At 44.5% G+C, this 26757-nt stretch overlaps 1 protein-coding gene and 1 long non-coding RNA gene across 23 annotated transcripts in view; both read right to left on the reverse strand.

The window, feature by feature from the left end:
• Nucleotides 1-26757, reverse strand: part of CSTPP1 (centriolar satellite-associated tubulin polyglutamylase complex regulator 1) — a 229590-nt gene that overhangs the window by 27832 nt on the left and 175001 nt on the right. For all 22 annotated transcript variants that reach the window (XM_015114200.3, XM_077960900.1, XM_077960897.1 and 19 more), the window contains one exon: nucleotides 3388-3472. In XM_015114200.3, the coding sequence (XP_014969686.1) occupies nucleotides 3388-3472 (85 nt within the window). The remainder of the gene's footprint in view (nucleotides 1-3387; nucleotides 3473-26757) is intronic.
• LOC144334242 (uncharacterized) overlaps nucleotides 3523-26757 on the reverse strand; it is a 35609-nt gene continuing 12374 nt past the window's right edge. Inside the window, exons 3-5 of the long non-coding RNA XR_013403919.1 lie at nucleotides 16605-16792; nucleotides 15780-15891; nucleotides 3523-3797 (exon numbers count right to left, since the gene is read on the reverse strand). This is a non-coding gene — a long non-coding RNA (uncharacterized LOC144334242). The remainder of the gene's footprint in view (nucleotides 3798-15779; nucleotides 15892-16604; nucleotides 16793-26757) is intronic.

A 26757-nucleotide genomic window follows, 5' to 3' on the forward strand; every position in this document is an offset into this window, starting at 1 on the left:
TGCAGTGGAGCAATCTCAGCTCACTGCAAGCTCTGCCTCCCAGGTTCACGCTATTCTCCTGCCTCAGCCTCCCGAGTAGCTGGGACTACAGGCACCCACCACCACGCCCGGCTAATTTTTCTTTCTTTTTTTTTTTTTTTTTTTTTTTTAGTAGAGACGAGGTTTCACCATGTTAGCCAGGATGATCTCAATCTGACCTCGTGTTCCATCTGTCTCAGCCTCCCAAAGTGCTGGGATTACAGGTGTGAGCCACCATGCCCGGCCTTAGGTTCAGTCTTGAAGGATGCTGAGTTTATCCCCCCAGATTTTGGGGCTGAATCTTCCTTAAAACGATCTGAGCCCAGGCTGACTGCGGTGGCTCATGCCTGTAATCCCAGCACTTTAGGAGGCCTAGGTGGGCAGATCATTTGAGGTCAGGAGTTTGAGACCAGCCTGGGCAATGTGGTGAAACCCCATCTCTACTAAAAATACAACAACAACAACAACAAAATTAGCCGGGCATGGTGTGCACACCTATAATTCCAGCTACTCAGGAGGCTGAGGCAGGAGAATCACTTGAACCCGGGGAGAGGCGGGGTGGAGGTTGCAGTCAGTCGAGATTGCACCACTGCACTCCAGCCTGGGCGACAGAGTGAGATTCTGTCTCAAAGAAAACAAACAAACAAAAAAATTTTTTAAAATAAAATGATTTCTGCCCAAAAGGGAATGATCATGGAAATTTAAAGCTAACTCCACTTGGCTGCTTTTAAATTACAAGAGATAATCTCCCATACTTTTTTTTTTTTTTCAGTGAAGAAAAAAATATCCAAATCTCCTTTGGATAGCAGATAAATTAAAATTATAAAACCTGAACTGCAGCTTTTACCAGTGGCCAGTTGCCATCAGGAAAGAAAAGTATCCACTGAATAATGAGGGAGAAAAAACCTACACAATTTTGAGTGTGTGATCACTAAACAGGTTTCGCACGTGACCAGCAAAACTAGGTCATGAGCTGTGAGCTGCAAAACAGCCTGCCCCACCTTGAGGCTGGCGTCTGTCACTGGGAGCAATGGAGCTCCCTTCTTCCAAGTCAGCAGAGGAGTTGGCTGGCACGTTTCAAAAGGAGTGAGGTGATTCTTGGTGCAGTGCAGCCAGTGCAGCTTTGTTTTCAGTGGGTCAAACCACAAAGCAGAAATGATGCCATGACACAGGGAGGTGGGAGCATGAGGAGACTCTGAATCTCCTTGTGCTCCTGATCCCCCATCTCTGGATTCAGGCTGACTTAGTTCTGAATCTAAGTTCTAGTCCCGCCACTGCTACTTACAAACTATCAGTATATTCGCACAACGTTGTCACCCTGTCTGAGCCTCAGTTCCCACTTCAGTGAAGTGAGCAGTAACAGTACCCTTCCCTCAACTGGGCTTCATCACTTTCACGCCTTTTTTTTTTTTTTTTTTTTTTTGAGACCCAGTCTCACTCTTCCCCCATGCTGGAGTGCAGTGGCACAATCTCGGCTCACTGCAACCTCTCACTTGAACTCTGCCTCCCAAGTTCAAGTGATTCTCCTGCCTCAGCCTCCCAAGCAGCTGGGATTACAGGTGCCCACCACCACCCCAGGCTCATTTTTGTATTTTTAACAGAGACGGGGTTTCACCATGTTGGTCAGGTTGGTCTCGAACTCCTGACCTCAGGTGATCCATCCACCTTGGCCTCCCAAAGTAGTGGGATTACAGGCATGAGCTACTGTGCCTGGCTGCTTTCACGCCCTTCTGGTTTCCAACTGCAACCCTCTTCATCACAAGTCACTGCCAACCCTTGCCCCCTCTTTTCTCAGAATATCCTCTAGGGCTACGTGTGGGAGTGTGGGTGTGTATTTGTGTGTGTGTTTTGTTGTTGTTGTTTACCTAATCCTCTTACCACCCTCCAACTCTCTTCAGAGCCGGAGGCTCCCCACAGAAACCACAAAGGATCATTTTAAAGGGAAGTAAAAGTTTTTACAAGGATTAGGTGAGATAGTTAAGGTAAACAAATTTAAATAGAACAGTGAAGGTAAATGCATTCAATATGATTTAGGGAAGGTAAGGCATTCTTCAATAAACATGATTTTTGCTACACGTCCATTTGCAACCCTAGCTCAGGGTTTTTTTTTTTTTTGGAGATGGAATCTTGCTCTGTCGCACAGGCTGGAGTGCAATGGTGCGATCTCTGCTCACTGCAACCTCCGCCTCCCAGGTTTAAGTGATTCTCTTGCCTCTACCTCCCGAATAGCTGGCACTACAGGCAAGCGCAACCATTTCTGGCTATTTTTTTGTATTTTTAGTAGAGATGGAGTTTCAACATGTAGGTCAGGCTGGTCTTGAATACCTGGCTTCAGGTGATCTGCCTGCCTTGGCCTCCCAAAGTGCTGGGATTACAGGTGTGAGCCACCGTGCCTGGCCTAGCTCAGGTTTTGAGTTAAGTAAGTAAAAGTTAACTGAGGCATAGTCCAATATACCTCGTGTGGTTAAAAATTGTCAATGATGGTGAAACCCAACACAGAAATTAGGGGCTTCTAACTATTTCTGCCAAGTCTTGGTTCTGGACTGATCTTGAAAAGCTTCTTCTGGCATAAATAATATAATGTGCCCTTCCTTCAACTGGGGCTTTATCACCTTTATGCGCTTCCGGTCCCCAACCTCAACCCTCTTCATCACAAGTCACTGCCAACCCTTGCCCCCTGATATGGTTAGGCTTTGTGTTCCCACCTGAATCTCAACCCGAATTGTAATCCCCAGGTGTTGAGAGGGAGACCTGGTGGGAGGTGATTGGATCACATGGGCAGTTTCCCCATGCTGTTCTTGTGATAGTGAGTGAGTTCTCAAGACACTTGATGGTTTTATAAGTGTCTGGCATTTCCCCTGCCTGTGCTTCTCTCTCTGGCCACCATGTGGAAAAGGTCCTTGCTTCCCCTTTGCCTTCTGCCATGATTGTAAGTTTCCTGAGGCCACGCGGAACTGTGAGTCAATTAAATCTCTTTTCTTCATAAATTACACAGTCTTGGGTAGTATCTTTACAGTAGCATGAAAACACAAAAATGCAGCCCCTCTTTTCTCAGAATATCCTCTAGGGTGTGCGTGTGTGTGAGGGGGGATTGGAGGAGTTTGGGCTTTTTCTTCTTCTTCATCTCGCTACCCTCCAACTCTATCTTCAGACCCTGAGGCTCCCCACAGAAACCACAAAGGATCATTTCGCTTCCCTTTGGAAATGCAGAATCTATTATGTTTTGGGGCACATCCCAAATAGACCCCTCTCCCACTGCCAGTTTCTTCCCTAAATGCTCCTTTTTTTCATCTGTATACACTTCAGGTTTCTCTAGGAAGCAGTGGCCCACAGAGAGCTGAGTTGGTTTCAAGAATCCAGGAGACGTACCTGGCTGCTTTCTGAGTGAGCTCCAGCGGGAAATCAGGACACAGTAATTGCAGCAAACAGTGATATTCTTTCATGGTCAGCAAATCTGAAGTGGAAATGGAGAGGAACACATTAGGTCTCTGCATTTCAAGTCACTGCCCTCTTTTTGTTCATTTCATGAGTTTCAGACCTGGTCTTGGTAGAGCTGCTCTTTTAAAAGCAAGTCAGTGTTAAGGGTATGCTAGTCTCTAACCTCCAGGTGTGAGATTTTTAAGATCAATATTTCTACAAAGCTTTTCCTGGGTGGGAAGCATCCAGTTACAACATTTTGGCCAAAGGAGCTTCACTGGCATGAAAGTTGGTCGAGTGAAGAGAGCACACAAGAGAGGCACCTTCATCAGCCTTCTTTGGGTTTCCCTGTATATAAAAATCTGGAAGAACAAGTCATTTCAAAGTCAGTTAAATCTGCTGAAATTCTCTGGCATGGTAACATTTCCCACCACATGCCCAAAGACCATCCACAGAATATCTGGAAGCAGTACTAAGGCAAACAGTCTTGCTGTGTATGGAGGAGAAGAGTATAGCATAGAAACCCACAGACCTCATTACTCTGTCATCCAGTACTGCAGCAGGCTGGCTTCTTTTGAATGCCTGAACACAAATCTGGTCATCCTATTATAGGAAGCCAAGACAAAGGTCCAAGATATACAGTCAAGGTAACCAAATGATTCCTGATATACAGAAGCAGTGCTTTGGGAGAGGTGAGCCAGGATGAGGCTCTGTGGTCCAGCAGAGAACCTAGAGAGGCGGATCTCAGAGAGATTTATAGGATTCCAAGGGGGAAGAAATACACTGATGCTTAAGTTATTTTGTTGCTGCATGTACTGAAGGCAAAAGATTTTAGATCAGCCAAGGAGTAAGAATGTGCAAGTATTATCATATACCAAAGCATTTCGAATATGGAAGGGCCCGGTGATGCTAAAGTGAGAGCAATCCACCCCGAAGCCTGCCTAACTGGGAGGAGGATGAGTGAGAGGAGGGAATCCAGAGGGCATGGCTACATTTGGGGAATGAAGATGATGATCATAGGCACTTGGTTTCTTTGGATCTAAGTTAGCCCAAGCCACAGGAATCCAGATCTTCTGCCCCTGTTAGTTCGGTTGATGCTTTTCCAAGACAAAAACCCCAAATCTCCAGGGAAAGGCCTGGGTTCCTAGTACTTTTTCATCAAAGCTCAATTCAAGGTGGGGACAGAGAGTTTGACTAACCACACTGCCAAAGTCAGAAACACCAAAGGAACAGACTCAGCGTCAATATAGGTCAAAGGATCAAGATGGTTTTGTGGCACTCTCCTCTTCCCACTCGCCTGACCTCGGGCACAGCCTGGCAGGAGGTCTTGTTCTTCAAGGGAGGGAGTCATCGCCACTCGTGGTCTCAGGCTTGGGGTGAGGAAAAAGGTGAGGGGAAGGGAGAAAAGCCACTGAATCTAATGTGTTCCCACTTTATTCTCACTCCAGAACTCCCCATCTAGAGAGAAGAGAAGAGTGATTTCTGGCAGGGCAGGGAGTAAATAAAGGAAAGTCCTATCTTTGAATCATCAGTGCTTTTCTAGGCTAAACTTTGGCGGATATATCTGATAGCATTCTTAGGGAGAGTCAGAGTGTTTCATAGGAACTTACATTTATCCTCCCCCAAATTACCTACAAAATATCCTTGGGAAGATAACAGAATGAAGGAAAGTGAAAAAATGAGAGAGAGAGAGAGAGAGAGAGAGTGTTACTTGATTAAGAAAGACAATGCTAGGAATCAACATTAGCTTCCTGGTTTCTAGACCCTAGGCCCTCTTCAGGTTTTTGATATTATTCTAACTCATGTACTTCAAATACTTGCTTCTGAAGACAGAAGAATGATTTACAAAAATCACTGTGTGCTTCTCTAATACAACAAAAGCTCTTAAAAATATGAAAAACAGAATACATCCTGCTCACCACTTCTGGAACTTGACTCCTCTAAATGTTAAGTGAGGACAGTAGTCAGATAAAGAGATTAATGAAAATGTAAGCAAATAAACAACTTTTAATTGTGGAGAGAGTAGTTATATTATTGTTATTATTATTCTTCCACGCAGACTCTGTGTTGGGGATGTGGAGAGAGGAGTTCTAATTCTACTGAAGTAGTGACCAAATAATATCAAGGGCAGATGATTTCTGCTACTTCGAGACACTCCTCAGCTGTTGTACAGTGGGTATTGAGAGAACTATGAGTGGTAAGACTTGTTTCAAAATCAGAATACTGATAAGCATATGAGAGCTTGTTCCCTTTCTGCTCCATAGGCTAGGATTCAAATTTTGGCTCTGCGATTCACCAGGTATGTAATCTTGGGCAAATTGCTTAACATCTCTAAGTCTCAGTTTCTCATCTGTAAAATGCAAGTGATACCGACACTTTTCAGGGTTAAAGTCAATTGTAAGACAGATGATGTCTATAAAGTGCTTAGCAGAATGTCTAGAACTTAGTAACATCAAACAGTGGGAGTTCGTTTTGGTTCTGTTTTTTAAATTCTGGAGGCAAGGAGAAGAGAGGAGGAAGGTATTTGTTGCTGAGGTTTTTTTTCATTTTAAATTTTAATTAATTAATTAATTAATTTTGAGATGGGGGGCCTCACTCTGTTACCCAGGCTGGAGTACAGTGGCATAGCTCACTGTAGTCTTGAACTCCTGAGCTCAAGCGATCCTCCCGCCTCAGCCTCCCAAGTAGCTGGGACTACAAGCATATGCCACCAAGCCCTACTCATTTAAAAAATTTTATAGAGACGGGGTCTCGTGCTGTCACCCAGGCTAGTCACAAACTTCCTACCTCAGCCTCCCAAAGTGCTGGGATTACAGGCATGAGCCTGGGTGTTGCTGAGTTTGGACATTTAAACACCTAAAAGTGTTCTGCCTTGAAAGTTCTCTGTTGGGTTGCCTGAGCCAAATCCGTTTTGAACACTCTCCTGCAGTGGCCACTCACTTCCTATTCCCATGTGCCTGCTCTGTTCCAGGCTCCCCATTATGATGAACAAGCTAGCAGTCCCCCTAGCTTCTGTGGCCTGCATTTGGGCACCATTTCACCCTAATGCTCCTGTCTATTTTGGGTCCTTTAGATCTTAGAACTGTCCAAGATCTCAAAGGCCCTCTTGCAGCCCTTTGTGCTCCAGCAATAACTGTAAAGAGAGTGAGTAGTCATGGAGATCTGTGCTCAGCTCTTGAATTAACTCACTTAGGCCAGGTGCAGTGGCTCATGCCTATAATCCCAGCACTTTGGGAGGCCGAGGCAGGTGGATCACCTGAGGTCAGGAGTTTGAGACCAGCCTGGCCAACGTGGCGAAACCCCATCTCTACTAAAAATACAAAAATTATCCCAGTATGGTGGCAGGTGCCTGTAATCCAGCTACTCGGGAGGCAGGAGAATCACTCGAACCTAGGAGGCAGAGGTTGCAGTGAGCTGAGGTCACATCACTGCACTCCAACCTGGGCAACAGAGCAAGACTCCATCCCCCCCCAAAAAATAAATAAAAAATTTTAAAAAATTAACTCACTTAGCCTTCACAGCATACTACCTTATGAAGTAGACTCCATTATTCTCAGTACCATTTCACAGATGAGGATGAGAAAGCTTAGAGGGATGAAATAAGCTGGTGAGCAAGGAGAGGAGGGTCCAGGATAGGGGAGAGGAAGGGGACCTGTCTTCCCTGAGCAAGATCTCAGGCTCGAAGGGAGAGAAGGGAAGCTGATGGCAGGAGGGGCTTAACAATAATACAGTTAACATTTATTGAGCACTTCCTCTCGGGGAGGCACTGATCTAAGGGGTTTACATATGTTACCTCACTAATCTTCACTACTATTACCCTCATTTCACAGAAACAAAAACTCAGATTGTACACACTTAAGAGGTAGAACTGGAATTCAAACCCAGGCAGTCTGGCTCCAAAGCCCACTCAGCTAACATTGTCAGCACCTTGATCTTATCAGCTATAATGTGTGAGGCTTAAGAGCTTGTTTTCTCCTCCAAACTAACTGCAGGAACTAAATAGCTCCAGATGAACTGGATCAAGGGGACAATTCAAGTGAATTGACATTTTCCACGTAAGAAACCGAGTCTTAAAGGTTCTAATTACTGTTAACAGCGAAGACTGAGGCCCCAGCACAGCAGCCTCAGTTAGGCCAGAGGACATGGGCTGGGGGACACCTGTGCTGGTGGCCACACCGTGGTCTCTCATCCCCATCCTCATCTCATGCCCGCCACTCTTCTACCTGGCAGGTGCAGGGAAGTTAAGTATTGTGTATCAATAGACACTTTCTCTAGAAATCTCCCCACAATTAGAAGAGTGTCAGCCAGTAGGTCCTGCAAGTTCAAAGGCAAAGACATAATAAGGTTTTGGTGTAAGATCAAAATCAGAACACTCTCCACAAATTTGTGTGTCTCCTTTCATGGGTGGTCAGACTGCCAAATTTTCTTCTTCTAAGCCTTGCACTAGTCTCACCAATTGTGTGGCTGGCTCCAGACCAGAGGTGTTTTACGCCGTTGATCCTATCTTCTCCAGAGGCAGCACAGCATAGCATTATGGTTAATAGCACGGACTTGGGAGTTAGATTGTTCGGGTCCAAATCCTAGCTTTGCCACTGACTTCAAGTTACTTGACCTTTAAGCTCTCCATGCCTCAGTTTCCCCATTTATGAAATGACAGTATGAACACTGCAGAGTTGTTGTGAGTTAATGTAAAGTGCTTAGAACAGTGTCTGACCCATCATAAGGGCCATCTGTTAGTACTTGCTATTATTATTTTAGAAATAAAGAAACTAGGGCTCAGTGAGGTGTAATCATTTTCTCAAGGAAATAGCTAGGAAGAGGGCTGAGATTCAGACCTAGGCCTAGCACAGGCTCTGAAGGTCCTGCAAGTTCCACCCTAGCAGGTGGGATCCAGCTGGTTTGTGAAGGACTTCTGATGATAGGATTATTCACACTAGATGACTAACAGACTTTATGTCTAAGTTAAACATACAGATACCCTCCAGACAGGCCACTTTAAACAGCGCAGGGTAGTTGGGCAGGGCAGCTATATTAGTGCCAAACTCTGACTTTGCAATCAGATGACCTGGCTGCAAAACCTGGCTCTACTACTTGCCACCAGCATGACTTAGACAAGCTGTACAACTTCCCTGAACCTTGGTTTCCTTGTCTTAAAAGTGTAATAATTACAGTACCTACCTAATGGAATTGTAAAAGATCAAAAGAGGTAATATATATACTTTTCTGAAAATAGTTAGCAAAGTACTCAATAAGTGGTAGCATTATTTTATAATTATTAACTGATTAAAACTTGAAGTCCTGAAATTAAGGAATCTTTGAACTTAGCTAAAGCAATTAGCACAATGCCTGGTGCATTGCAGTATACATCTGTTGAAGGAATGAATACATAAAAACATGCCTCACATAGTGACCCAAATAAAAATTCATAGGGATAAAGTTCTGGTCACTGTGTGAACACAGAGATAGGAGGTCTCCAGGCACAGGAGGCATTTCTGCAAACTTACAGGTGTATGAGGAGAAGCCAGTAGTTGTGAAGTGTGAAAAAAGGAAAACCCCCTACATGCTAGGCACTATAATTCTCGGTAAACATGATAAACCATGGCCGGTGTACTACACTTCATGGGCTTATTGGCCTTCGCACCAAGTGCTCACTTCAATCAGCTTGAATATTTCTTTTCATAAGAATGTATCACCGATTTTCCTTTTTTTTCAGCAGAGTCTCACTCTGTTGCCCAGGCTGGAGTGCAGTGGCACAATCTCGGCTCATGGCAACCTCCGTCTCCCAGGTTCAAGCGATTCTCCTGCCTCAAACTCCCAAGTAGCTGGGACTACAGACACGCACCACCACGTCAGGCTAATCTTTATATTTTTAGTAGAGGAGAGGTTTCAGCATGTTGGCCAGGCTGGTCTCGAACTCCTGAACTTAGGTGGTCCACCCCCCTCAGCCTCCCAAAGTGCTGGGATTACAGGCATGAGTCACTGCACCAGGCCGTGTCACTGATTTTTCTGTGAAAACCAAAGGAAGCCTAGGGTTCACTTTGCAGAAATTCACTTTATTGCTGTTACAATTCTAGCATGAATACTACTGCTTTCAAGATAAGCAGCGCTCTGACTCAAAATATTCTTCTGTTGGTCATATCCACTCTAATCCTAGAGAGTGTTAGATGAATTTACTTTAGCCAAGAAAATGAATCTAGTCAGAAATTATTGATTCCCAATATATTCAAGGGCTAACTCATTCTCACTTGTAGGAAAAGGATGTCTTTTTGACATCTGGACTGAATTCTTGCTGTGGCAAGTCCCGCTTCTGAAGCTCTGTGGGAGCAGCTTAGTCATTTCTACATCCTCCTTGCAGACCACCATGCGTACCCACATTTGCTCAGAACTGTGGTGGAAGGTAGTTGTAGATCGGATACCTCTCCTCTTCCTGGGAAATGGTACCTTTGCCAGGGTCACTAAAGAAGACCCATGGAGGAGTGCCAGATGGAAGGAACTGGGGCCATATATTCATTCCTTCAGAGAAAGCCTTCCCTAAAGCCTGAAGTCAAAGACTTTTAGCTCTAAATGCATGGGGGATGAAATGGGACTCAGTCTAAATTCATTTGTGTGAGTGCCTGCATGTTGGTTGAGTGAGCTAGTGCTGGACAAGAGCTGAAGATAATGAAATGCTATAAGCCATGGGAATCCCAGAGGACTGAACAGCCTCTAGTTGGTTGGCTGCATGATCTCAATAGGACTACCACAGAGGCCAGAGAATACCACAGCCCATGTGTGGACTCTCCAATTTTCAGCTGCAATTGTTTTTATGTTCTTTTATGCAGGGGTTGTGAAGGCTCACTCTAAATGACACTCATCCTCAGCCAGGTTGCTCTGCCAAGAGATGCTCGGAAGGACATGGATAGTTCGGGGCATGACCACACCACCCCTTCCAATCCCTAGGGCACCAAGGCTTTGTTACCAGGCCACAGCTGAGTAAATACTTCTCAGTGCTACTCTGTGAGGAGGGAGAAGGGAGTGAGGGACGGTGTGGGGGAAGGGAAGAAGGAGGCAAGACATCTGATGGCTTCACTCCTCATGTAGCAGTTGGTATCACAAGTCACAGAAAGATTGCTACCCTACTAGGGCCATGTTCCTGTCAAGCAAAGACCCAGAAGACGAGAAGGCTGTGATATTCAATTTTATCTCCTCTGGCAGCGCTGTTTTTTTTTTTGTTTTTTTTTTTTGAGACGGAGTCTTGCTCTGTCGCCCAGGCTGGAGTGCAGTGGCCGGATCTCAGCTCACTGCAAGCTCCGCCTCCCGGGTTTACGCCATTCTCCTGCCTCAGCCTCCCGAGTAGCTGGGACTACAGGCGCCCGCCACCTCGACCGGCTAGTTTTTTGTATTTTTTAGTAGAGACAGGGTTTCACCGTGTTAGCCAGGATGGTCTCGATCTCCTGACCTCGTGATCCGCCCGTCTCGGCCTCCCAAAGTGCTGGGATTACAGGCGTGAGCCACCGCGCCCGGCTAGCACTGTTGTTTTATATTACAAATGGAGGGAAATGATAATTATTTGACTGAATGGGAAATGACCTTACAAAAGGAATGAGAAGCAATGGCCTCGAATGATACCTGTGGGGTAAAGTATTTGGGCCATTATGAACACTATCCTTTGCCAGCTCATTACTCCCCAGAGCATCTTCAGTGTGTTCCAATGGCGGCAGAAAGCCCCTTTAGGTTTTTTTTTTTTGAGACGGAGTCTTGCTCTGTCGCCAGGCTGGAGTGCAGTGGCACTATCGCGGCTCACTGCAAACTCCGCCTCCCGGGTTCAAGCAAGTCTCCTGCCTCAGGCTCTCAAGTACCTGAGACTACAGGTGCCTGCCACCATGCCCAGCTAATTTTTTGTACTTTTAGTGGAGACGGAGGTTCACCATGTTGGCCAGGATGGTCTCAATCTCTTGACCTCGTGATCCGCCCGCCTTGGCTTCCCAAAGTGCTGGGATCACAGGTGTGAGCCACCGCACCCGGCTGCCCCTTTAGTTTTATATTTTATTATGACTAAGCCAAACACCAAGCTAGAAATGTATTTAGTCTATTTCTATTTGGCTGTATCTTTGTTCTAGGCAAAGTGTTAAATCAGACACAGTAACAATTTTATGGCAATGTTTAAAATGAACAAAAACAACTCTCCAGGAACTGTTTATATACAGCAGGTAAAGATTTAAAGAAATTCGGGCATTTCTAACCAGGATCTCAACATTCTTCCCAGGGTCATGTAGGACATACTATGGCAATCTGCTCAGGTTTTAGGAGACCCATGGCCATCCTGAGCCACCACTGGTGGCTTAAACCACAGGCCTGATCTGATAAGAATCCCCTGTACTGTGTCGAACCCTTGGGGGTGTGTTCATCATGATGGGGCCATTAGCGATTGGAGGACCAAGGCAAGGCTTTGTTCTGGGGGAGGTCCTGTCTTAGAAAGTTTGAGGACGTGGCCGGGCACGGTGGCTCAAGCCTGTAATCCCAGCACTTTGGGAGGCCGAGACGGGCGGATCGTCAGGAGATCGAGACCATCCTGGCTAACACGGTGAAACCCTGTCTCTACTAAAAAATACAAAAAACTAGCCGGGCGAGGTGGCGGGCGTCTGTAGTCCCAGCTACTCGGGAGGCTGAGACAGGAGAACGGCGTAAACCCGGGAGGCGGAGCTTGCAGTGAGCTGAGATCCGGCCACTGCGCCCCAGCCTGGGCTACAGAGCCAGACTCCGTCTCAAAAAAAACAAAAAAACAAAAAAACAAAAAACAAAGTTTGAGGACGTGGCTGCACACAGGCTGCACATGGCCAGGGTGGGCAGCCGTATGTCACTGTGGAAGGAAGCACCAGTGCCAGGAGTAAAAAAAAGCCTCTCTAATAGCAACGGGGCTAGCTACTCTGGCATGGACACAGTTTCCTACCCATTATTGAGGAAATGGAAGGCAGTTTTGGACGCCAAAATGTAGAGCAGGATCTTGGCACCATAAGCGCCCAAAGGCTCCGGCAGCCCATCAAAGAAGTGACTCCAGCCTAGAATTTGCACCACCACTCACGTGCTCATGCAGCTCTACCAGGTGTTACCACCTCCCATTTTTGTTTGGAAACAGGAGGACAGGGCGGGCCCTTTGAAACGGACACCTTAGGGCCAAGGTATAATTCTCCAAGAAGCAGGTCTTGTTACAAACTCCTGAAACCCATTCCTGTTCTTAATTGAACAGAAATGGTTAAACAGGCACAAGAGCTAAACTGGAGATTAAACCTTAATCCCTCCTAATGGTGAGTAAAGGCAAGAGAAAACATCTCGCCCTCCCAGTGGTGATATACCTCACGCAACCTTTGAAAAAGAGGCAGAATTTTACATTTCTTTCTGCGGGGGGTGGAGGGGGGCGGATTTAAGGCCAGAATGAAGGTTTTTATGTTGTTTTAGGGGGGAAAAGCCTACTATAGAGACACATCATGATAGAGAAAAGAACTTGGTCTGACTTCGGCAAAGGATTATACCTATCTGGGCACAACTTTTCTAGGCCTCAGTTTTCTCACCTGTAAAATAAGGATGTTGCGAGCCACTGCACCCGGACTGAAAAAAATGTTTTAATATATATACATTTTAAAAAATAGAAATCTAGGTCTGGTGCAGTGGCTCATGCTTGTAATCCCAGCACTTTGGGAGGCCAAGACGGGAGAATTGCTTGAGCCCAGGAGTTCAAGACCAGCCTGGGCAACATAGTGAGACCTCATTTCCATAAAAAATAAAAATGAAAAAATTAGCTGTGCATGGTGGCACACGCCTGTAGTCCCAGCTACTCGAGAGACTGAGGTGGGAGGATGGCTTGAACCCAGGAGGTTAAGGCTGCAGTGAGCAGCCTGCACCACTGCACCCCAGCCTGGGTGACTGAGTGAGACCCTGTCTCAAAGAAATAACAAATGAAAATCTTGTAAGGAATCTTAATATTTAATATCTATAAAAACAAAGCCTTTTTTAGCCAACTTTCTCTTCAACAGCTCTCACCCAGACGAGAAGTTGAGGAAAGAAGGCCTGAGGTGCTACCTTAAAACTCTAGAGCTCTACAAAGGGCAGTTAGGCAGTTAGGCCCTAACACCTAAGTAGGTCTTGCATAGTGCAATGGTTAAGAGTACAGGCTCAGGATGGGCACAGTGGCTCACGCCTGTAATCCCAGCACTTTGGGAGCCAGAGGCGGGCAGATCACTTGGTCAGGAGTTTGAGACCAGCCTGGCCAACATGGTGAAACCTCATCTATACTAAAAATACAAAAATTAGCTGGGCCTGGTGGTGCGTGCCTGTAATCCCAGCTACTTAGGAGGCTGAAGCAGGAGAACTACTTGAACCTGGAAGGTGGAGGTTGCAGTACACCAAGATCACACCACTGCACTCCAGTCTGGGCAACATGACACAGCAAGACTCCATCTCAAAAAAAAAAAAAAAAAATCAAGGCTCCTGAATCAGCCAATCTGGGTCCAAATCTTGGTTCTTCTGCTAACTAGCCATGTGACATTGGGCAAGCCAATTAGAAATGAGAGTGAATATAGTAATAATGGTATGAATAATGATAATGCTAATCAGGAATTCTTGAGAAGATTAAAAAATCATTTTTTTTTAAAAGGAAGAGATGGTAAATTAAGCTGCTGGTACATGGCACAGATAAGCATCCAATCAACAGTACCTGCTCTTATTACTTTCCTTCATTTAAGGCACACAGACACAGGTGGGATGGCACCTGTGTAACAAAAGGCACAATTTATCAGAGTTCTCCTTCAGCTCCAGCCAGTGGGTGGCTGAAACGATCTTATTTCTTATCTCTTGATTATTTTATCATGCCTTTGTTCTTTATTGATGAACGGATAACAGAGTTCCTGCCTGAAGGCAGGTGCGCCACTTTCCCGGACTGTCAGTGCACTGCCAATCCTCTGTCGCCTCACTTTTAATAGTGCTGATGGCTCATCATATTTGCAGACATGGTAGAATTATGCAAACCATTTTTATATGCATTATCACTTTTGATCCCCATAAGAATTCTGTGGGGCAGGGAAAAGAAAATGGTATTAAATCCCCCTTTTTTTTTTTTGAGATGCAGTCTCGCTCTGTCGCCCAGGCTGGAGTGCAGTGGCCGGATCTCAGCTCACTGCAAGCTCCGCCTCCCAGGTTTATGCCATTCTCCTGCCTCAGCCTCCCGAGTAGCTGGGACTACAGGCGCCCACCACCTCGCCTGGCTAATTTTTTGTATTTTTTTTTTTAGTAGAGACGGGGTTTCACCGTGTTAGCCAGGATGGTCTCGATCTCCTGACCTTGTGATCCACCCGTCTCGGCCTCCCAAAGTGCTGGGATTACAGGCTTGAGCCACCGCGCCAGGCCTAATTCCCATTTTTATAGACATGGAAAATGAGGCTCAGCAAAGGACAAAATTGCTGCATAAGTGGTAGTTCCTGGATCAGATCAAGCCTCATTCAAAGGCTGGCCTTTCTCATTCAAAGGCTACACAGGCTGGCTCCCTATGATGTCCTTTTCTTTTTGCTGTAAGTCTCTGGGAACTCAGCCTGCTTTTCCTTCGTCTATGGATAAAAAACACCTGGCACAGTGAATTCCCACAGTGAGAACCCAGTAAATGTTAGCTGCAACTGCTATTATTTTGTGTATTCTTTAATTTTATTCTTTTTTTTTTCTTTTTTTGAGATAGGGTCTTGCTCTGTTGCCCAGGCTGGAGTGCAGTGGCGTCACGTGGGCTTGCTGCAACCTCCACTTCCTGGGCTCAAGCAATCCTCCCACCTCAGCTCCCCAAATAGTTGTGACCACAGTCACATGCCACCATGCCTGGCTAATTTTTGTATATTTTGTAGAGACAAAGTTTTGCCATGTTGCTCAGGCTGGTCTCAAACTCCTGAGCTCAAGCAATCCACCTGCCTCAGCCTCCCAAAGTGCTGGGATTACAGGCGTAAGCCACCATGCTGGCCATTATTTTAATTTTTTTAGAGATAGGGTCTCACTCTGTCACCCAGGCTGGAGTGCAGTGGCATGATCATAGCTCACTGCAGCCTGGAACTCCTTGGGTTCAAACGCTCTTCCTACCTTAGCCTAGGTGGGATGTAGTTAGACTACAGGCGTGCACCATCATGCCTGGCTAATTTTTTCATTTTTATTTTTTCTAGAGACAGAGTCTCGATATGTTGCCCAGGCTGCTCTGGAACTCCTGCCCTCAAATGATCCTTCTGCCTTGGCCTCCCAAAGCACTGGGATTATAGGTGTGAGCTATCGCACCTGGCCAGTGATTATTATTGTGAACATTTAAATCTCCCACTAGCTATTCCATCTCTTTCTATCACCTTTTGTCATAGGGTGGCTCCAGGGTCAGATGTAGTCTATCTGGCTCGTAACTTCCTTGCTTCCCCCCAAACTGACAGGTCCTTTCTATTTTAAGTGACTTGCTACTGATGCCTATAAGAAAATAGAGAAGAGACAACAAAATTAATAAATAGTTAAAGCCATTATAAGCCTGTATCTTCAATTTTAACAGGACTAGACACAGAGGAGGAAAAGTATATTTAATTTACATATATAAAAAATACTTCCCACTTTTTTTTTTTTTTTTTTTTTTTAGACAGAATCTTGCTCTGTCACCCAGGATGGCTGCAGCAGTTTAATCTCAGCTCACTACAACCTCTGCCTCGTGGGTTCAAGCAATTCTCGTGCCTCAGCCTCCCATGTAGCTGGGATTACAGGAATGTGCCACCATGCCTGGCTAATTTTTATATTTTTAGTAGAGATGGGTTTTCACCATGTTGGCCAGGCTGGTCTTGAACTCCTGACCTCAAGTGATTTGCCAGCCTTGGCCTCCCAAAGTGCTGGGGTTACAGGCATGAGCCACTGCTCCTGGCCCTACTACCTTTTTCTTTGCAATTTAAAATCAGGCTTATCGTTAGGATGAAATTTTATGTTATTAGCAAAACTGTCTGATGAGAACTTGAGAGAAAGCCACAGAAAACAAGAAATAATAAAAGTTATTATACTTCCTCTGAGCTTTCCACTGTCCAAAGCAGCCACAGAATAAATAAGAAGTGGACAGATTATGCATTTGATTTTCTTAAAATGCGTTTTCCTTCTTTTCTAAATAAATATAAACAGAAGCAGTGGCTAACGGGGTTACTTACTCACTGAGGGTGAGTGGAACCAAGACAGACTAAAAATAAAAAAGCAACAATCTAAGTTCTCTGGTTCTTGATGGGTGTGCGAGCAGGGGAGGGCAGTGGCCAGCATGTAGGCGTGCTTATGAAGACCACAGCCTGTTTTCTCGTCAGAATCCGCTAGCTCCCACCAATGATGATGGATTTACGGCTACCTATCAACTGAAAAAACAGACGTAAGGAACAGAAACAGCAAGAACCAGAAAGAAGACTGGATATAGATAAACACACACATCTCTTCAGATGAATCCACCTTTGTCTTTCCTGCTGTTTTGTCTTTTGTGGGCATATGTAATGTACCCTATCTATAATTATATGGATACGTATCGGGAAGAGAATGAGGCAGCTAGAGAAAGAAGAGTGTCTGACTCTTTTGGGACTTGATGGGAAAGGAAATTGATGTTAGCAGTTACTGTTTCTTAAAGCCATCAGCTTTGTTTTTCAAAGTATGGTTTCCTGGTAAAGGATACTTTGCCTGTAATGTGAGTGAATCACTCATCTTATTTTAATAAAAATATGAACCAAATGATAGTGCTCTCCATCCTGGGAAACGACACAATAGTTAGGCTTTCTGAACCCTGATCCTTATCTTTCACTGGGACTGGCAGGCATACAAAAAATAAAGAAAAAAATGAAAAATATCCAGTGGCATCAGGGTGAATCCACCCAACTTCTTTTTTGTTTTTGTTTGTTTGTTTTTTTTTTTTTGAGATGGAGTCTCACTCAGTCGCCCAGGCTGGAGTACAGTGGCGCAATCTCGGCTCACTGCAAGCTCCACCTCCTGGGTTCACACCATTCTCCTCCCTCAGCCTCCCGAGTAGCTGGGACTACAGGCGCCTGCCACCTCCCCTGGATAATTTTTTGTATTTTTTTTTAGTGGAGATGGGGTTTCACCGTCTCCATCTCCTAACCTTGTGATCCGCCCACCTCAGCCTCCCAAAGTGCTGGGATTACAGGTGTGAACCACCGTACCCAGCCCCAACTTCTTTTATGCACAAGAATTCTGAAAGACAAAGTCTGGTTTTACTCACTGGGGTTTGGTCTCCCCATCAATGGGTGGCCTTCCATTGGGTACTAACTCTGTGCCTCAATTTATTCCTGTCATGCCTCACATGTAAATAAATGATCAAGGCTGATTAGATTAAGTAAAATATATTTTAAAGTATATAAGATTGTATATCCTTTTGAATTTTGTCATTTTCATGTATAACCTATTTTTAAAATTAAGAAAATAAACAAAAGTATGAGCAATGAGAAGACATCAAATGATTTTTATAAAGTAAGACCATTAAAGCCAGGTGCGGTGGCTTATGCCCCAGCACTTTGGGAGGCTGAGGCAGGCAGATCATGAGGTCAGGAGTTCGAGACCAGCTTGACCAACATGGTGAAACCCCATCTCTACTAAAAATACAAAAATTAGCTGGGCGTGGTGGCACGTGCCTATAATCCCAGCTACTCAGGAGGCTGAGGCAGAAGAATTGCTTGAACCTAGGAGGCGGAGGTTGCAGTGAGCCGAGATTACACCACTACACACCAGCCTGGGTGACAGAATGAGGCTCTGTCTCAAGAAAAAAAAGACCATTAAGAACTATTTGAAAATGTACAAACCTTTTAATCTCAATAATTGTGACGGTTGCTTCTGCGTCTAACATTCTAGGATTCTTTCATTGTCATTCCCTGTGGTTGAGGAAGTAGCCCAAAGACTAGGTAGTGCATAATTTGTTTTTGTTTGTTGGTTTTTTGAGATGGAGTCTCACTCTTGTCACTCAGGCTGAAGTGCAATGGCATGATCTCGGCTCACTGCAACGTCCACCTCCTGGGTTCAAGCCACCGTGCCAGCTTATTTTTGTATTTTTAGTAGAGGTGGGATTTCACCACGTTGGCCAGGCTAGTCTCGAACTCCTGACCTCAGGTGATCCACCTGCCTCAGCCTCTCAAAGTGTTGGGATTATGGGCATGAGCCTCCGCACCCAGCCATAATCTGACCATCTAGCACATAACTTCCTAGCAGAGTGGGAATGCTGTGAACTCTCCCTCTGCCACCTATCTTGTTTTCCTGCTTTATTTTTTCTCCAGACCAGTAACTGTCTCCCCAACAGAAGCTCCAAGAGAGCAAGAATTTTGACTTTTATTCATTGTGGGTTCCTGATAGATAACCATTAGAGGAGCAAGACTGCTGTGAAGAATACATGAGATAATGTTTGTGAAGCTCTTAGCACTCACTGTCTGGGACAGAGAATGTAGCTGGCAGGCAGGTTTTGTTTGACTTGAAGTGAACTTTTTAAATTTCGAGGCAAAACATTAAGATATTTCTTACAACACAATCTAGATTTCAGATAGCTCTCTTTTTTAGAAAAAATCAGAAGATCTGGCAATGATGGGCCAGCATTCCAGCACGACCACAATCAGCGGGAGCTGGGTAAGAGGATGCCTTTGCCAGTTTACCACCAAAAACACCTATGCTTCTTACATTACCTGCCTGGCCAGTGTTGGCGTCTGAATTTTCAACCCAGATGAGGAATTTCTCTTTGGAAGCTTTACAATAAAGATTTAATTCACCTGATGAAATGAGTTTTTTTTTTTTTTTTTTTTTTTTTTGAGACGGAGTCTCGCTCTGTCACCCAGGCTGGAGTGCAGTGGCCGGATCTCAGCTCACTGCAAGCTCCGCCTCCCGGGTTTATGCCATTCTCCTGCCTCAGCCTCCCGAGTAGCTGGGACTGCAGGCGCCCGCCACCTCGCCTGGCTAGTTTTTTGTATTTTTTAGTAGAGACGGGGTTTCACGGGGTTAGCCAGGATGGTCTCGATCTCCTGACCTCGTGATCCGCCCGTCTTGGCCTCCCAAAGTGCTGGGATTACAGGCTTGAGCCACCGCGCCCGGCCTTGATGAAATGAGTTTAAGATGAAAATAAAGTACATGACCTCATGATATTAATAGGAAAGAGCAAAATAAAAATTGTTATTTAGAGTATGGTTCCATTTTTACTTTAAAATTAAAAAAAAGAAAAATTTGCATAGGGAAAATAATGGAATACATCAACAGTTAACCATAGTAGTTGCCTCTGTGTTTGGGGACTGTGGGTGATGTGTGCTTTCTTGCAATCAGAAGAATAAGATTTATTTTTTGGCTGGGTGCGGTGGCTCATGCCTTTAATCCCAGCACTTTGGGAGGCCGAAGCTGGTGGATCACTTGAGGTCAGGAGTTCGAGACCAGCCTGGCCGACATGGCAAAACCATATTTCCACTAAAAATACAAAAATTAGACAGGCATGATGGTGCACACTTGTAATCCCAGCTATTCGGGAGGCTGAGGAAGAACTGCTTGAACCTGGTAGGCGGAGGTTGCAGTGAGCCGAGATCTCACCACTGCACTCCAGCCTGGGTGGCAGAGCAAGACTCTATCTAAAAAACAAAAAAGATTTATTTAAGATTTATTTTTTAAAAAGCCATTTTGATTTATGGTATGTCAATTGCATCTCAACAAAGCTGTGGAAGGAAGGCAGGCCGGCAGGCGGGAAACCATCCACAGAGATGGCCAAGTGTGTACCTTCCTTCAGAAACCTGTTTCCATGTCCCTCGTTCTCAGTGGCTCTTTCTTCCCCCCCAAGTCACCTGAATGCCATTTAGTTCCTTTACTACACCTTATTTTGTCCATGATGAAAAGATCATCATCTTTTATAATTCTTTCTATGTTTTTGGATTTTATTATAATGACCCTTGGTCCTCCCTTATAGAGATGTTCAGGCTCATTGATGGCATAATAAGGTTATAAACCCCTTGAAATGAGGGCAGGAGTGACAGGAAAAACATCTATCAAAATAAGGGCATAGAACTGAATAGTTACAATATCCTCCATAGATTTCATTTTTCATATATATATATATATATATATTTTTTTTTAGACATGGTCTTGCTCTGTTGTCAGGCTGGAGTGCAGTGGTGTGATCATAGCTTACTGTACCCTTGAATTCCTGGGCTGAAGTGATCCTTCTGCCTCAGCCTCCAGAGTAGCTGAGACTATAAGCACACATCATTATGCTCAGCAATTTTTTTTTTTTGGTAGGGATGTCACTGTGTTTACTATGTTGCGCAGGCTGTTTTCAAACCCTGGGCTCATGCTATCCTCCTAAAGTGTTGGGATTATAGGCATAAACCATCGTGCTGGGCCATTTTTCTAATCTTTAACCATATTTATTGATAGTTTTCCTTCCTTTCCACAGCCTAAGATGATTGTTTCCTCCTGGGAACAGCATGGCAGAGCAGAAGGGCAGGCTTGGGAGACTTGGAACCCTGCCTTGACTCTGCCAGACTACCTCACTTAAACAAGCTACTTACTCTTAGGACTCAATTTATCTGTAAAAAAGAGATAATAATCAATTGCTATTTACTTGACGGTAAAAGGCCAGACCTATGAGACCATGATTCCCGAGGTTCTTTTAAGTTGTGAAGTCACAGGTTGGATCAACTTCCAAAGCTGAGAATAATGGGATTTTTTTTCAGGTATCTGTACCCTACACAGTAATATCTAGTCAATTTAAAACTTAACTAGCAGGCAATGTCAAATATCTAAATGTCAGTAAGTCTCCAAGTAGGCAAGAGGATTTCATGAAGTCCACATACAAAAGCTTGTATGGCTAACTTACAGGCTTCCAAGACATACTGATTATACTTACAGTTTTAACAGGGTTGGCCACTAATTTCTAAGCCCAATACAGATTAGACAGGGTAAACAGGGAGAGGAAAAAGAACTGTAATTAGGCATCAACTACATGACCTAACAGAGAGGCAGAAAAAGATATTTAAAATATAATCTGGATGCATTTAGGGCATATTTCAGTGGGCCCTGAAGGCAATAATGTTTTCCAGCAGAGTAAAATAATTTATGATGACAAAGATGATGCTTAGATGCCTAGAGGAGTTAAATTATATAAGATGGCAGGGAAGGCCACTGTATACATATCATATACATTTTAAAGATTTCCATGTAAGTTATATTAAAAACAACAAAAAATGTGGTACCCAAATTTAAACTATAAAATAGTAGGCTGTAAAACTGTAAAACTCTTCTGCATCTTTGGATGTTTACTGTCTCTAAACCATTTATTGATCACTGCTTCTGTAGTGCCTCATGGTGCTACCTGTTTTTAAGCTGCTGTACTGAGTGCTGTGCATCATTATTCTCATTGAGTGTCTCGCAGCAGTCCTATAGGGTTAAGTACTGTCCTCACTTTACTTGCAGACACAGGACGGTGAAGTAATTTGCCCAGTTACATAACTAGCAAGAGGCAAGCACATTCGAGCTTTGAATCATGGATCTGCCAGATTCCAAAGCACATGCTTTTACAGATTCCACTATTTATTGGTGGTTGAATTATTGATTTATTTGTCTATTTGACCCATCACCATCCCATTATTATTCTCAGCATTGGAAGTTAGTCCACTCTGTGACTTCACAACTTAAAAGAGCCTTGGGAATCACAGGATCATAGATCAGGCCTTTTGCTCTGAAGTAAATAATTGACTATCTCCATTTTACAGATAGAGAAACTAAGGCTTAAAGAGTAAGTGGCTTGCTCAAGTGAGGTAGTCTGACAGAGTCAAGGCAGGGTTCGAAGATCCCATTAGACCAACTCTTGAGGGTAGGGACTCCATCTCACTTGCTTGTACATACCATAGGAACTGGCACACAGTATGCAGTTAAAAAATGTTCAATGATCCCAGCACTTTGGGAGGCCAAGACGGGTGGATCACGAGGTCAGGAGATTGAGACCATCCTGGCTAACACAGTGAAACCCCATCTCTACTAAAAAAAAAATTCAAAAAACTAGCCGGGAGAGGTGGTGGGTGCCTGTAGTCCCAGCTACTCGGGAGGCTGAGGCAGGAGGATGGCGTAAACCCGGGAGGTGGAGCTTGCAGTGAGTGGAGATTGCGTCACTGCACCCCAGCCTGGGCAACAAAGCGAGACTCCATCTCAAAAAAAAAAAAAAAAATGTTCAATGATTTTTATCCCTATGCCTCCCTATACAGATGTGAAACCCTAAAAGCAATGTAGTATATCTCAATGCATCTCAACATATGATCATGAATCACCTGCCCCAAACCCACAGAAGCGAAATCAGAATCCCTGGGGTCAAGAGAGTGAGAATCTACATTTAATTAAATAGATCAGGTGACTCTTAGGATTGTCCTCATGGTTGAAAGCACATTGTTTGAAGTTAGTCAATCCTGGGTTCCTGAGTTCATATCTCAGCTCTACTAGTTACTAGACAAATGACCTGGGGCAAGTGAGTCACTTAAATTTTTTGAGCTTCAATTCCATCATCATTAAAATGGGGATAAGGCTGGGCATGGTGGCTCATGTCTGTAATCTCAGCACTTTGGGAGACCAAGGTGGGCAGATCACCTGAGGTTGGGAGTTTGAGACCAGCCTGACCAACATGGAGAAACCCCCGTCTCTATTAAAAATACAAAACTAGCCAGGTGTGGTGGTGCATGCCTGTACTCCCAGCTACTTGGGAGGCTGAGGCAGGAGAATCGCTTGAACCTGGGAGGTGGCGGCTGTAGTGAGCCGAGGTCGCACCATTACACTCTAGCCTGGGCAACAAGAACGAAACTCCATCTCAAAAAAATAAAATAAATAAAATACAAAATAAGTGGGGGGTGTTACAAGACGGCCGAACAGGAACAACTCTGGTCTGCAGCTCCCAGCGTGATCTACGCAGAAGACGGGTGATTTCTGCATTTCCAACTGAGGTACCTGGTTCATCTCATTGGAACTGGTTGCAAAGTGGGTGCAGCCCACGGAGGGTGAGCTGAAGCAGGATGGGGCATTGCCTCACCTGGGAAGCACAAGGGGTTGGGGGAATTCCCTTTCCTAGCCAAGGGAAGCCAATGACAGACTACCTGGAAAAACGGGACACTCTCCGCCCAAATACAGCACTTTTCCCAAGGTCTTAGCAACCGGCAGACAAGGTGATTCTCTCCTGTGCCAAGCTTGGCGGGTCCCACACCCACAGAACCTTGCTCACTGCTAGCGCAGCAGTCTCAGGTGGCAGCCTGGCTGGGGGAGGGGCATCCACCATTGGTGAGGCTTGAGTAGGTAAACAAAGTGACTGGGAAGCTCAAACTGGATGGAGCCCACTGCAGCTACTAGTAGGTCTAGACCTACTGCCTCTAGACTCCATCTCTGTGGGCAGAGCATAGCTGAACAAAAGGCAGCTTCTGCAGACTTAAATATCCCTGTCTGACAGCTCTGAAGAGAGTAGTGGTTCTCCCAGCATGGCGTTTGAGCTCTGAGAACGGACAGACTCCCTCCTCAAGTGGGTCCCTGATCCCCGTGAAGCCTAACTGGGAAACACCTCCCAGTAGGGGCCAACAGCAACTTCATATAGGTGGCTGTTCTCTGGGACGAAGCTTCCAGAGGAAGGATCAGGCAGTAATATTTGCTGCTCTGCAGCCTCTGCTGGTGATACCCAGGCAAACAAGGTCTAGAGTGAACCTCCAGCAAACTCCAACAGACCTGCAGCTGAGGAACCTGACTGTTAGAGAAGGAAAACTAACAAACAGAAAGGAATAACATCAACATCAACAAAAAGGATATCCACACCAAAACCCCATCTGTAGGTCACCAACATCAAAGACCAAAGGTAGATAAAACCACAAAGATGGGGAGAAACCAGAGCAGAAAAGCTGAAAATTCTAAAAATCAGAGCACCTCTTCTCCTCCAAAGTATTGCAGCTCCTCACCAGCAATGGAACAAAGCTGGATGGAGAATGATGAGTTGACAGAAGTTGGCTTCAGAAGGCTGGTAATAACAAACTTCTCCGAGCTAAAGGAGAATGTTTGAACCCATCGGAAGAAAGCTAAAAACCTTGAAAAAAGATTAGACGAATGGTTACCTGGAATGAACAGTGTAGAGAAGACCTTAAATGACCTGATGGAGCTGAAAACCATGGCACAAGAACTTCGTGACGCATGCACAAGCTTCGATAGCTGATTCAATCAAGTGGAAGAAAGGGTATCGGTGATTGAAGATCAAATTAATGAAATACAGCAAGAAGACAAGGTTAGAGAAAAAAGACTAAAAAGAAACGAACAAAGCCTCCGAGAAATATGGGACTATGTGAAAAGACCAAATCTGCATTTGATTGGTGTACCTGAAAGTGATGGGGAGAATGGAACCAAGTTGGAAAAGCCTCTTCAGGATATTATCCAGGAGAACTTCCCCAACCTAGCAAGGCAGGCCAACATTCAAATTCAGGAAATACAGAGAACACCACAAAGATACTCCTTGGAATAGCAACCCCAAGACACATAATTGTCAGATTCACCAAGGTTGAAATGAAGGAAAAAGTGTTAAGGGCAGCCAGAGAGAAAGGTTGAGTTACCCACAAAGGGAAGCCCATCAAACTAACAGCGGATCTCTCGGCAGAAATCCTACAAGCCAGAAGAGAGTGGGAGCCAATATTCAACATTCTTAAAGAAAAGAATTTTCAACCAGAATTTCATATCCAGCCAAACTTAGCTTCATAAGTGAAGGAGAAATAAAATCCTTTACAGAGAAGCAAATGCTGAGAGATTTTGTCACCACCAGGCCTGCCCTACAAGAGCTCCTGAAGGAAGCACTAAACATGGAAAGAAACAACTGGTACCAGCCACTGCAAAAACATGCCAATTGTAAAGACCATTGATGCTATGAAGAAACTACATCAAGTAACGGGCAAAATAACCAGCGAACATCATAATGACAGGATCAAATTCACACATAAAAATACTAACCTTAAATGTAAATGGGCTAAATGCACCAATTAAAAGACACAGACTGGCAAACTGGATAAAAAGTCAAGACCCATCAGTGTACCATATTCAGGAGACCCATCTCACGTGCAGAGATGCACTTAGGCTCAAAATAAAGGGATGGAGAAAGATCTACCACGCAGGCCGGGCGCGGTGGCTCACACCTATAATCCTAGCACTTTGGGAGGCCAAGGTGGGCGGATCACGAGGTCAGGAGATCGACCATCCTGGCTAACCACAGAGATGGTGAAACCCCGTCTCTACTAAAAATACAAAAAAAATTAGCTGGGCGTGGTGGCAGGTGTCTGTAGTCCCAGCTACTCGGGAGGCTGAGGCAGGAGAAAGGCGTGAACCCGGGAGGCAGAGCTTGCAGTGAGCCAAGATCACACCACTGCACTCCAGCCTGGGTGACAGAGTGAGACTCTATCTCAAAAAAAAAAAAAAAAAAAAAAAAAAAAGCAGGGATTGTAATCCTAGTCTCTGATAAAACAGACTTTAAAGCAACAAAGATCAAAAGAGACAAAGAAGGCCATTACATAATGGTAAAGGAATCAATTCAACAAGAAGAGCTAACTATCCTAAGATAGTTAACTGCACCCAATACAGGAGCACCCAGATTCATAAAGCAAGTCCTTAGAGACCTACAAAGAGACTTAGACTCCCACACAATAATAATGGGAGACTTTTAATAATGGGAGACTCCACTGTCAATATGAGACAGAAGGTTAACAAGGATATCAAGGACCTGAACTCAGATCTGCAACAAGCAGACCTAACAGTCATCTACAGAACTCTCCACCCCAAATCAACAGAATACACATTCTTCTCAGCACCACATCGCACTTATTTTACAATTGACCACATAATTGGAAGTAAAGCACTTCTCAGCAAATGTAAAAGAACAGAAATCACAACAAACTGTCTCTCAGATCACAGTGCAATCAAATTAGAACTCAGGATTAAGAAACTCACTCAAAACTGCACAACTACATGGAAACTAAACAACTTGCTCCTGAATGACTACTGGGTAAATAATGAAATGAAGGCAGAAATAAAGATGTTCTTTAAAATCAATGTGAACAAAGACACAAGGTACCAGAATATCTGGGACACATTTAAAGCAGTGTGTAGAGGGAAATTTATAGCACTAAATGCCCACAAGAGAAAGCAGGAAAGATCTAAAATCGACACCCTAACATCACAATTAAAAGAACTAGAGAAGCAAGAGCAAACACAGTCAACAGCTAGTAGAAGGCAAGAAATAACTAAGATCAGAGCAGAACTGAAAGAGATAGAGACACAAAAAACCCCTCAAAAAATCAATGA

This window comes from Macaca mulatta, chromosome 14 (assembly GCF_049350105.2).
Source record: "Macaca mulatta isolate MMU2019108-1 chromosome 14, T2T-MMU8v2.0, whole genome shotgun sequence".
Lineage (NCBI taxonomy): Eukaryota > Metazoa > Chordata > Mammalia > Primates > Cercopithecidae > Macaca > Macaca mulatta.